The 12086-nt window shown below is 38.5% G+C and overlaps 1 protein-coding gene across 1 annotated transcript in view; it reads right to left on the bottom strand.

Moving 5' to 3' along the window:
* The window catches only part of CTNNA3 (catenin alpha 3), a gene marked incomplete at its 3' end in the record, with an annotated part of 502263 nt that overhangs the window by 78834 nt on the left and 411343 nt on the right, over nucleotides 1-12086 (bottom strand). Inside the window, exon 12 of the mRNA XM_080620404.1 lies at nucleotides 10513-10664. Within this exon, the coding sequence (XP_080476530.1) occupies nucleotides 10513-10664 (152 nt within the window). The remainder of the gene's footprint in view (nucleotides 1-10512; nucleotides 10665-12086) is intronic.

Here is a 12086-nt window from a genome sequence, read left to right as displayed (position 1 = left end):
TTTTGAAGGGTGGTATTTTTTGGCAATTAATAATGCTCTCAGATTTCCTTTTTTTTTTTTTTTTTTTCCCCCAGGCATTAGATAAATCTCTGGGCTCATCAACATATCCAAGAAAAAAAAAATGAAAAAGGAGCAGAGATATATCACAGCCTAAAATCCAATTATGCCTGGTAAAAGCTGCCTGCCAAACCTCTGAGCTATCTGGCAATCCTACAGACTACGTAAAAGCAAATCATTCCATGTCTAAATATCCAGGCTGCAGGTAATAGTCGCCACTGAGTTTTCTGAATTAGGAAGTATCAGGAGAAAATTACAGGATTTTTTTACTGATGAACTAAACACAGCCTAAAATTTCACCTGCATTTGACTCTACCAGTGAAGAAATGTGATAATTTTACTGGGAGAAAACAGTCCTATAAATTATAAAGGTAGTATGTTCTACAAATGCATGGTGCAATTTCATATACCAAAAAACCCCACACTCAAACAAAACCAAACATACAGCAGCAAAATTATTAGATAGGATGATCTCTTCATCCAGGAAAATAACTTCCTTCATGCAGATCCTTTCTGCAGTTAAAAGGCAACAAGGGTGAGTCATCTGCTTTCTGATCTGTGAGTTTCCTATAAACAAGAGAAAAATCAAGCAGCAAGCCTGTGACAGTGAAAGCTTCAAGGTGCAAGGCTTAAGGCTGTACTAATGGAATAGAACAGCAAAGTGGAAAGGGAAGCCTAAGTCTAGGCAAACACAATTTTAGGTTTCATCTCTGCTGTGATCGGGGCTCCATTTCAGAAACAAGTGATTGGTAAGCAAACCCCAACACTGGCAAATGAAGCCAAACTTTGTGCTGGTGCTGCTCTGTTTAAAATCTGGGTATGTTTCTACTTCTGGCTTCACTTACCAAGGTGACAAGCTTGTTTTATTTGTTGGCCACCAACCAGTGAGACTGAGCTTTATACATAAATAGATCCAGGGCACTGGTGAGATCTCACATCACTTCAAGCACGTCACTGTGTGCTACATAAGGTTTACCTTTGCTTGTTGTGGTTAGTTCTTCCTCACTGAAACAGCAAACAAATATTCACCTTTGCTCTTTATTTACTGAATATTAATTAAGCTACATACTTGTGTTTTTTTACATATTTGGAATCCATCTCTCACAAAACAAAAACACTTCAGAGTGTATTTAGTAGAACCACCTATGTGGTCCACAGAACTCAGACACAGCATAGCATGTATCATGCAGATGGGATGCCAGACTGGTTTCTCACTAAGGCAAAAGGGACTGATTCCCATTCTCATGGCACATCAGCAACAAAGAATGTAGAGTTGTCTGTCATCTGCTTATCTGATTCCTCAATGAGCAAATTACACACTGATTAAGAAGAAGTTAAAGGGCAGGCAGTGGTACGGTTAATACAATAAATATAGGCAGAGGAACAATGGATGTCAGTTATCCAGCTGCCTCTGAAACCAATTACTACAGTCAAGCATGTGGCCCTTCACTGAAAGACTACACACAGTCAGCCAGTGTATTTCAGCACACCTGAAAGAATGATGATATTCCCATTCCTGCACTGGCCATAGTCCCAGTGGAGGAAATTCAATTACACTGTAATAAGGGAATGAGCCGTTGCTGCTGCTCTGGGTGCAAGGGGGCTAACAAAGGTAGTCATGTGTTGACAAAGCCATTCTCAGGGACATGTTACTGCTCAAGCTGCTGCTGCCTCACTCTAGATAGCTACTGGCAGCTCTTTATCTTCAGTAGTTCATGCATATATGCCTTGCTGTATCGTAACATGGAAGTTGCTACTTTTTTTTTTTTTTTTTTTTTTTAATGAATTTAACAGATTCCATGATATTTCAAAGGATAATCAAATTGGCACAAAAATTTCTCATGCACTATTTCATGCTGAACTATGTCGAGGAAAAAGGAAGGCTTCTATTTTCAGGAAGAACTTGCTGAATAATTGCCTTTTCTTACATTTTCTACAATCATTTCATGCAGACTGCTTCAGGAGACTAGTATAATAAGGACACTTGGAGAAACAAACTAATTCTATATTAATGTTACTGTGCTAATTTCCTAAAGTACTGAGTATAGTGGGCTCAAAAAAAAAGGGCCTCAAAAGCTAATAGCTTAGTTATACTGAAGGAACGGTGGTCTAAAACTGCAATTTCAACACAATCCATGCACTAGATGATGCACAGTACTCTCTTGCTGCAAAACACTTCATTACCAATATACACTGACTTTGTTGATAATATAATGAAGGGTCTCCTTTCTGTCTTTTTAAGAACAGGCAGTAAGTCTCAGAGATTCTCAGGTAATTAGGTAGTATCTGGTTTGTCAACCTCTACATAATCTTTTCAGGTAAGCAGTACTTGAAAATAATGTCTTCCATTTGGCAAGCTCAGTAGCTCAGTGGAAGATTATTATTTTTTTTTAATTCTCCAAAGAATTTTCTTTCAAGTTTTCTGTTCTTTCTCAGTCAGTTTCCCTGTTATTAGTATGGCTCCTTACTTAGTGTGCTCACCTACCTTCACTAACTCTGCATTCCAACTTCATGAGCACACTTCAAAGAAAATAAACTGGTGTGATTCAAGTTTGCAAGCAATGGTTAAAAAATAAATAAATAAAAAAAAAGGCAGGAGGGTAGCTCAAATATACCTATGGAATACTAATGAATTAAAAGAATGTAAACCAAAAGAAACTACTCAGGGTTAAACCAATCAGTAATTCACCCCAAACCTTTTTCACTGCCACACTGCTGCATCAGCAGGGAAATGCATGACAACGGGACCAGATCTTACACCAAGGTCAAGGCACAGAATGACCCAGGCCATAGCACTACTACTCCAGTCTTGTGCCAGGAAAACTGAAATCACAGTTTAGCACAAAATAATCATTATTACATTTCTGAGGTCCCGTTATATATTGAATACATTTGTAATGTACCTCACTGCTTTTCTGCATCATGCTAAAGACAGTCCATTCTACCAGTAAAGCGATTCCACAGTGAAAATAATGGCAATTGAGAAGTTTCAACTAGGCCATGGACTGTACAGATGACTGTGATCAGTAAAAGGAAATCTATGGCCAGATTTACACTGAGCAATGAAGATCTATGAGCCAGAACTGGCACTAGCATCAACAGGGCTGATTTCAGAATCAGAACCATAGCCTGAGCTATTAACACTACTAAGAGACTGCAGTCTCCATTTCCAGGCTTGCATATCTCACAGTCCACTGAACCATGTGGCAGGATGCATATTTTAATATAGTATCTGTGATTTGTAACACTTTTGCTGCACCTCCCAGTTTTACTCCAAAAATTCACTCCTTCCCTTTTAACAGAATAATATTCATTCCATTTCTCTGGGAATATAACTTATATTGGACAGTAAGCACCAAATGGTATGGAAGGAATACACATCACTTTTCCTCGCTGTAAGAAAAAAAAACCCTCAGCAAAGATTTTAATGGTCCAGAAAAAATACTGCCTTGTGCTTAAGTTTCCAATAAGCCACAAAAGTAGAGCTACCAAATCATTCTGTTTTCCTGAGAGGGGGATGATTTTGTGAACAATTAAAAACATAAGCATACGTGACAGTTGTCATATGATTTAATCCCTAAACTGGGAAGAACTGAAATTTCAAGTAGTAAGTCAAAACTGTTCATGCTGCCCATGTCTGTAAAAAGCATACTGGCTTCTGTCTGAACCAGTAGCCCCAGCACTAACAGACTCTGATGATAAGCCATGCAGCAATTTGCTGCTGAGAAGTTCTTAATTCACAGCCTTGCATGGATACAGCCTTAGGCTGTATAGCTTGGGCAAGAGACAATGCAGATTTGCCAGGATGGATAATTACACATTTATACTGTAATGGATGCAGCATGCAGCTGACACTTTCACCACTGGTCCCTGTATGAGCATTTCTGAAATCATTCACTATTTTTGCTTATATATAGAGCCTTTCTTTTCTTCTTTAATTTTTAGAAAACAGCACATCTTTGCCATTAGCTGACACAAACTGAAAATCTAAGGCAGATTTAAGAAAATTACATTTTTAACCTGAAAAAGAGTAAAAAAAGAAAGAGAAGATGATTCATACAGTCATGTACTGAATGTGAACAAGCAAGCATAAACACAGCAAGCATAGAAGTATTATAGTCTAGTAGTGGCCCCCCCCAGAAGGGATGCCATCCAGAGGGACCTCGACACGCTTGTGAGGTGGGCTGATGCCAACCTGATGAAGTTTAACCATGCCAAGTGCAAGGTCCTACCCCTGGATCAGAGCAATCCCAGGCACAGCTACAGGTTGGGCAGAGAAGAGATTCAGAGCAGCCCTGCAGAGAAGGACTTGGGGGTGTTGGTGGATGAGAAAATGAACATGAGCCGGCAGTGTGCGCTCGCAGCCCAGAAAGCCAACCATATCCTGGGCTGCATCAAGAGGAGCGTGACCAGCAGGTCGAAGGAGGTGATCCTGCCCCTCTACTCTGCTCTCATGAGACCTCACTTGGAGTATTGTGTGCAGTTGTGGTGTCCTCAGCATAAAAAGGACATGGAACTGCTGGAACAAGTCCAGAGGAGGGCCACGAGGATGATCAGGGGACTGGAGCACCTCCCATATGAAGACAAGCTGAGAAAGTTGGGGCTGTTCAGCCTGGAGAAGAGAAGGCTGCGTGGAGATCTCAGAGCAGCCTTCCAGTATCGGAAGGGGGGTTATAGGGATGCTGGGGATGGACTCTTCATCAGGGACTGTAGTGACAGGACAAGGGGTAACGGGTTCAAACTGAAACAGGGGAAGTTTAGATTGGATCTAAGGAAGAAATTCTTTACTGAGAGGGTGGTGAGGCACTGGAATGGGTTGCCCAGAGAGGCTGTGAATGCTCCATCCTTGGCGGTGTTCAAGGCCAGGTTGGATGAGGCCTTGGGTGACATGGTTTAGTGTGGGGTGCCCCTGCCCATGGCAGGGGGGTTGGAACTAGATGATCTTAAGGTCCTTTCCAACCCTAACTATTCTATGATTCTATGATTCTATGATCTCTTCAGGTCCCTTCCTTCTGTGATCCTCTAGGTATGTTTGTCTTCTCTCTTTCTCCTCACTGATGAGAATGTGAGACAAGTAAAAGGTGCGACAGTAAAAAGTAAGGTTTGGTTCAATAGATACTGCAGTATTTTGGGTTTAGAAAGAAGGCTTTGTTAACCATAATATTTTGGACAAAATACCAAGTATATTAAAATAATTTAAAATACTGAAGAAAAGTAAAAGATGTTAACATACAGTAACTACAGTACTGATACTATCCAAGTAGTGAGTTCCTAGAACTCCTTCTAAGCACTTACTTCCATTTAGTCATACCTAGGGTCACCTGGATGGTGCATGTGAGCTGCTGATTTGGAGGGAGAGGAAAATCTTCACCATTAGACCTGTATGCAAGATGTAGCCTGACAACACCAACTGCTTTCTCATATGCTTATACATGCAGTTAGAGAAAGAGTCTACTCCTCCAACATATACATAAAACAGCATGAAAATCCTACATATTCTTGCTCGGAAGGGGGTATCTGCTTTTGACACTCCTATACTACAGGATGATTTCTCTGTATAGAAATAATATAGTACAAGAATGTAAAAAGACAATTTTGGAACTGCACATATGGGGATGAACAGGCACTTTTTTCCTACCCACTAGTCATTTTATTTGTGAAAAGAACACAGAATCTAAGATCAGAAATCTTCCTGTAAAATCTGAGCGAATGGTTGGAGCATAGGAGCAGAGTTAATACTGAGAAGAATGTACAATGAACTGAAAAGTTAAAACTTTTTATCCTGAAAGCGCAGGTATGTAGAAGCACAAAAGCTTCTTCTGTCTCCTTCCCCCTACATGAGGTGAGAACACACCACCTGTTTTTTAAATCAATAAATGAATCTGTTTTTCTACTAAAAGAGTTTTAAATTTTTTTGTGGGAAGACCTGAACTCTTAAGAACAGATACTTGTTATGGAAACTGTGGTTAACTCCAAACTCTAAAGATATTTCCTAGGGTAACCCACCCACATGTTCAAGTAAACAAGATGCAACTTTCAAGGAAAAGGAGAAGGTAGGGTTTTTTTAACAGATACGCTGCTGAGCAGCACTTCGTTCTGTAAAGCAACAAAACCAGCAACACTATAACACGGAGAACCAGAATGGTCATCTGATTTGTTTAAGGTGTTAAAGGCCTTAAACTAATGAAACTGGCAGAAAATCAGACCTTTGAGAGTTTGTTACACGGTACATAAATATGAAATGCAAGCAAACTGATATGTGTAGTTATTTGCCAGAAAACAGAAATCAGCTTTATTTGTTTGGAAACACAACAGACCTGGTACTATATGGAGACTAGCACTTAAAAAAATGTCAGCATATTAAACTGAAACATGTGCAGACAGTGTCCCAAAACTATTGCAGTATAGAGCATTTTGATGAGACATCTACAATGCAGACTCACAATAATAATACAGTTTATGATGCTAATCCAGACGTAAATATAAATATTTCTACAACATGAGATGACCTCCCAGGTCTGTTTATCTTCCAATAAAAACAAGTAATTCCATGAAACTTCAACTTAGTGAATTCTCTTTCACCGTTCTTGATGTATTTGTTAAGATGACTTTATTACTGCTTTAGCTATCAGCAGTTATTATTCACTTGAAGTTACTACAACTTTCCACTGTTTTTAATATTCTAATGGAATACTACTAGCTGTTACTTCAATCCACTGTCTCATTTTCTTCAAGCAACTATGCTTTCACATAGCAGCTTTTTCTTAAGTTCTAGCATCAGTCTTAATATTCTGCAACATTTAATACATGGTCTTAAAGACTGTCAACCTGTTTCCTTTGACTTTTCCATATATTTCACATGGCAGAATTCCTGTCTTTAATTCTACTATTTACCCTCATTTATTTCTGTAACAGCAGTATCATGGTTAAAACACTATCCAGATAACACTCAAATGTTCCTGTGCAAGATCAAGCTCCCAAAGCCTCTACACTTAAACAAAAATCAGATGCTTCAAGAGTAAAATAAGGCCTGAGGAACATAGACACTGAGAAGGACATGTAGCTGTATGCCTTGGATCAAGTATCTCATGATTTCAAATCAGCAGCTACCACTGGATGAATTAATCCTTGTGAGTGAAACAATTAAAGGCATCTTAAGGGAAGCATCCTGCAGCTCCAGGGGCATTTCTATGTCAGCTCATCAGTGCAGCACACCTTCTAATATCTAGTTGCTCTCAAGTGTTATCCACATTATACCTGCAGGACTGGAATGAATGTTTTATGTATCTATGGTTAAGTTTGGACATTGAAAAGCAGATCTGATTATCAGCATTAACCATACCATTTGGCAGAATTTCACATTTCGGAACTCCAGTTTTAAAAACATTCTATGTAATTACATGCTTGAAATCCTTCCTGAGGAACTGATCTGGAGAGTTTCTGCTTTTATTTTGATTTTGAAAAAGTTTCCCCTGTGGGTCACCATCCTCATTCATTTATACTTCTCAATTATATTTTGATTAACAATTTCTTTCCCTGATTTAGTCTTGCAATGCCCTGTAATTGGCAATCCATTGTTCTTTGGCACTGTATCTGTAAGCCCGTATAAGCTGGCCATGGAATACTTTTATTTCCTCACCTCAGCGGCTGTGGTAACAGCATACCTCTGAAGAACCATCAGATTTGCTAAAGCTTCTTCCAGGCAGACTGAAATGAAACTGGCATTGTCTGGAATGTATCTAATTAGGAATGCAAATGCATCCTTACTCAAAAATTTAATGCCAGGGTTTCCTCAGCACTCTCTGTGCTGGCAGTCAGTATCTCAAAGGGATGGCAGAGTAGCTGAATATCAATTCACCAAACCTCCAAAAAACCCTCTCACGGCAGTGTCTGAATAATGGTATTCATTAAGAAGAAAGCTGTGCATGTCCCTTTAAATGAATAAAATCCTTTTTGATCTCCTGAGCTTTTGTGAGGACTCTGCAATTGCTGGGCTGTTGAATACATTCAGATATAGCTGAACGCACTTCAAGTTACGTTTATTTCTGAGGCAAACACATACATTGTTTTGGATAATGAAAGGTTCGGCACAGGTGGAGGCAGGCTCAGAACTTCAGTTCACAAGAGGAGGAGCATCTGCTCTTTGCTACCCACAGCTTCAGGTACGGCCAACAAGGTAATTTCTGGTAACTTTTGCTTCCTCTTGCATTGTCAAATTGCACTCGCAAAGCAGAAGTGGAAGATGGCACTGACAGAAATCTTCATATTAATACTGTCAATTTAGGTGTGGTGCAATGACTTGCAATTTTACAGATGCACTATGCACTTCCATTGTACACATACACCGTGAATATATGAGTTATGCATATGTGCAATCTCTTTCAGGTGAAAGTATTTTCCCCTCATGCTTCAGAAAGTAGTACAGGGGATAGAGCATACTTTTCTTTTTTGAGTGACTGTCCACATATATATGCACATCACAGAGGACTGTAAGAATATATACTCAGAGCTTCCCACAGAGCAGTTTCTACAACTTCATAGAAACTGACTGAAGCTTTGTTACACTCCTCAATGAATTTCCAAAATTAATCTCTAAAAAAATAGTCAGTCATGATCAAGCCCAAGAAGACTGAACATATAGAAGACTCAGATCTCACTGAAGAACAGAGAGAAACAACTTTGTAATCTTAAAAAAAAAAGAATCCCTGAGTTACTAAGGGAAGACAGGATAAGCAACAGAGGCATTAAATGAAGCTTAACATTATACATGAATATATGAAGCTTATAAATGAGGCATTAAATGAAGCTTAACAACATTAAACAAATTATTTTTAAACAACAAAGCATCTAGACAAAAATTTGATGTCCTAACCAAAACTCTTAGCCTGTGTTCACTGAAGTAGGAACTGATCAGAAGACCTACAGAGGATCAGCCTCAGCCTGGTTTGTTTTGCCAGCTAACTCCAACTCAAATATCCTCCTAGAGGCAAGATACATGTTTCAGGATCTCTCTTCAGTATATAAAAAATTTCGTAATTGACAACTGCAATAAGGATGAGACATGTTAACGATTTTGCAGATTGGAATTCCTACTGAAAGGGTTTAACTTATACACCACAATACATTAAGACTCACTTATGCATATTAGAATCATAGAATGGTTTGGGCTGGAAGGGACCTTTAAAGCTCATCTAGTCCAAGCCCTCTGCAACGAGCATTGATATCTTCCACTAGACTAAATCGCCCGGAGTCCCATCCAGCCTGACCATGAATGTTTCCAGGGGGGGTATCTACTGCCTCTCTGTGCAACTGTCCCAGTGCTTCACCACCCTCACTGTAAAATATTTCTTCCTTGTATCGAGTCTGAATCTATCTTCCTGGTTTAAAACCATTCCCCTTTGTCCTATCCCTACAGGCTGTACCAAAAAGTAGGCCCATCTTTCTTGTAAGCCTTCTTTGAGTAGTGGAAGGCTTCCCTGGAGCCTTCCCTTCTCCAGGTCGAGTAAACCCAACACTCTCAGCCTTTCTTCATAGGAGAGGGGCTCCAGCCCCTTCATCATTTTTTGTAGCCCTCCTCTGGACTCACTCCAACAGGTTCACGTCTTTCCTGTGCTCAGGACTCCGGGGCTGGATGCAGACCCCAGGCGGGGTCTTACCAGAGTAGAGCAGGGAAGACAATTACCTCCCTTAACTTGCTGGTCATGCTAGCCTGTAATATTTTTTTATATTTAAAAGAAAGTTGAAATCTGTTTCTTTCTTTCAACTGAAAAAACAGTGCAGCAGACAAGCTTCCTTTGAAAAATGTATCTCCATTTTTATTAGTGCTTAATTTTTTTAAAAAATAAATTGCTGAACATACAGATAGTGCGGCTGAGTCGTTTTATCATTTGAAATGGGATTTGTGGGCTGAAGATATCTGAGGAAAATTCTGCGTATGACGAAACTATTTCAGATTTTAAAAATAAGCATCTTCTTCAACTTCTGGAAAGCACCAGGATTGGTACATTGACTGAGTTTGTGTAAAACTGATAGAAATCAGGCTGTTAAGTGTGTGAAGCTGACAAAACTTCAACAAGAGATTATCAGGATCACCTGAATCTCTGTTACTACATTCCACTAAATAAGGTGAAAGTTGAAGAATTACAAACAGATTTTGGTTTGTAGTCACAAGTTGGTAATTAATGAAGTGAATGAAGTTCTCTACCAACAAAATATAAATCAGTATTTTTAAACAACAAAGCAAATTTTAATGCGACACTGTGATCTAGTATTCAAGGCAACTCTCGTCTTCTTGAACTGTAATCATGTCTGTTTCACTGTAATCCAGATTTCCCAGATCAGTTCAATCTGGATATGAGTTTACACAGTTCACATACACAGTTCTAAGTTATCTTGAAAATGCCCTGATGTCTTGAACTATCTTAGAAATGAATATTTAATAAACAAAAACCTTACCCGAATCATCATGACTGAGCATCTGATGTTATGAATTGTATCATACACCTTCTTAGAAATGTCCACAAACTGGTTATCATCAAAAAGATGCACTGTGTTCTTGCTTAAGCTCTCCAATGCAATATTTACTTGATTCATAAACTCCGGAATCACTGTTCAAAAAACAAAACACAAACAAAATTCAGTGAGCATAAAAAAAAATAAAACATGCAATTGTAACATGGATTTAACAAGGCAGTTTACCTTGTCTGACTGAATCAAACAAATCATAATTTTTGCGTTAGTTTGATATTAACTTGTACTTTACCCACAATGTCCTGGCCTTATTTTGCGTGGCGACCTGGTACCATTATATCCCTCTTGATTATCAATTGAAAGCAAAGTAAACCCAACACACAGAATATAGAGTGAAGAGAGAATACAGCTGGAAAATGCATCACGCAGAGAAGGACCTCAAACAAGTACACATCAGGCTCATTTGCAACAACTGAAGACAGAAAAAATGGAAAGTATAAAGGGACAGAACTCAACTTCTGTAATATTCAATATGAGTAAGAACAGAACATGGAACAGAAGCTTTCTCAGGAATTGTGCTGGTTTCAAACACAAGTATAATATGTGTTCAGTCCCTTCCTCCACTATTATGTGCTATGTAATTCATAAATTCATACCACATGAAAGCAGTACTACCAATACCTTAATTACAAACCACTTCAGGAAAATTTTGAAGTATGTAATAAATTTTTATACTGACAAAGCTTCAAAGTCAGCAAGCTATCTGAATTAGAAAACCTGTAACATATACTTTAAATATTAGGAAAGATGACTCAATAATGTTTTAACCCCTAACTTTACATGGAGAAACCCACATAATGCTTGGAGACATTTAAATTCACTCAAGTTACAGTAATTTCACTGTCTTCAAGCTCAGTTATTTCTCTCTAGAATTCAGAACAATTACTTCATGTGTCAGTTCTTAGAAATATCAAACTTCAGTTAATTCAGTGCTAGTGGGAAGATTCATCTTCTTCTGTAAAACTGGTCCCCACAACTGTGAGACAAGTAGGTGCCATTTAATTTGAAAAATATTATATTTAAAATCCTTTCTTCCCTCTTCCAATTATCACTTGAATCATCCTGCTTTCTGAAAACATCAGTGGGAAGAACAGTTTCCTTAAATAGTATGGAAAAAAAGGCAATGTATATTTTTCATTAGCAACCAAATTAGCAATTAGGGAGAGCAGCTTCTATTTATTCAGTGCTTTCTGGGGAAAAAAAACCCAAACAAACAACCCCACCAAAACAAACAAACAAACAAAAAACAAACCCACAAAAAAAACCCCCAAGAAAACCACAACTCACAAATATACAATTTCAGAACTTTTTTTTTTTTCTCTGTTAAACAAAGACCTTGGCCCCTAGACTATCAAAATAATTGCAACCGTGGCAACTTTTAACTGGTCCATCACCTCATACATTTACATAAACATAAACATTCAGCTCTTCACATCTGTTGCAAAACTGCTGCAAAGGAGAATGTAAGAAGCTTCCAGGAATTCAAGATTTCCATTGGT

Source organism: Psittacula echo, assembly GCF_963264785.1.
Source record: "Psittacula echo genome assembly, chromosome: 6".
NCBI classification, from domain to species: domain Eukaryota; kingdom Metazoa; phylum Chordata; class Aves; order Psittaciformes; family Psittacidae; genus Psittacula; species Psittacula echo.
The sequence above is the reverse complement of the archived record's forward strand: the minus strand, read 5'-3'. Positions and strand labels throughout refer to the sequence as shown.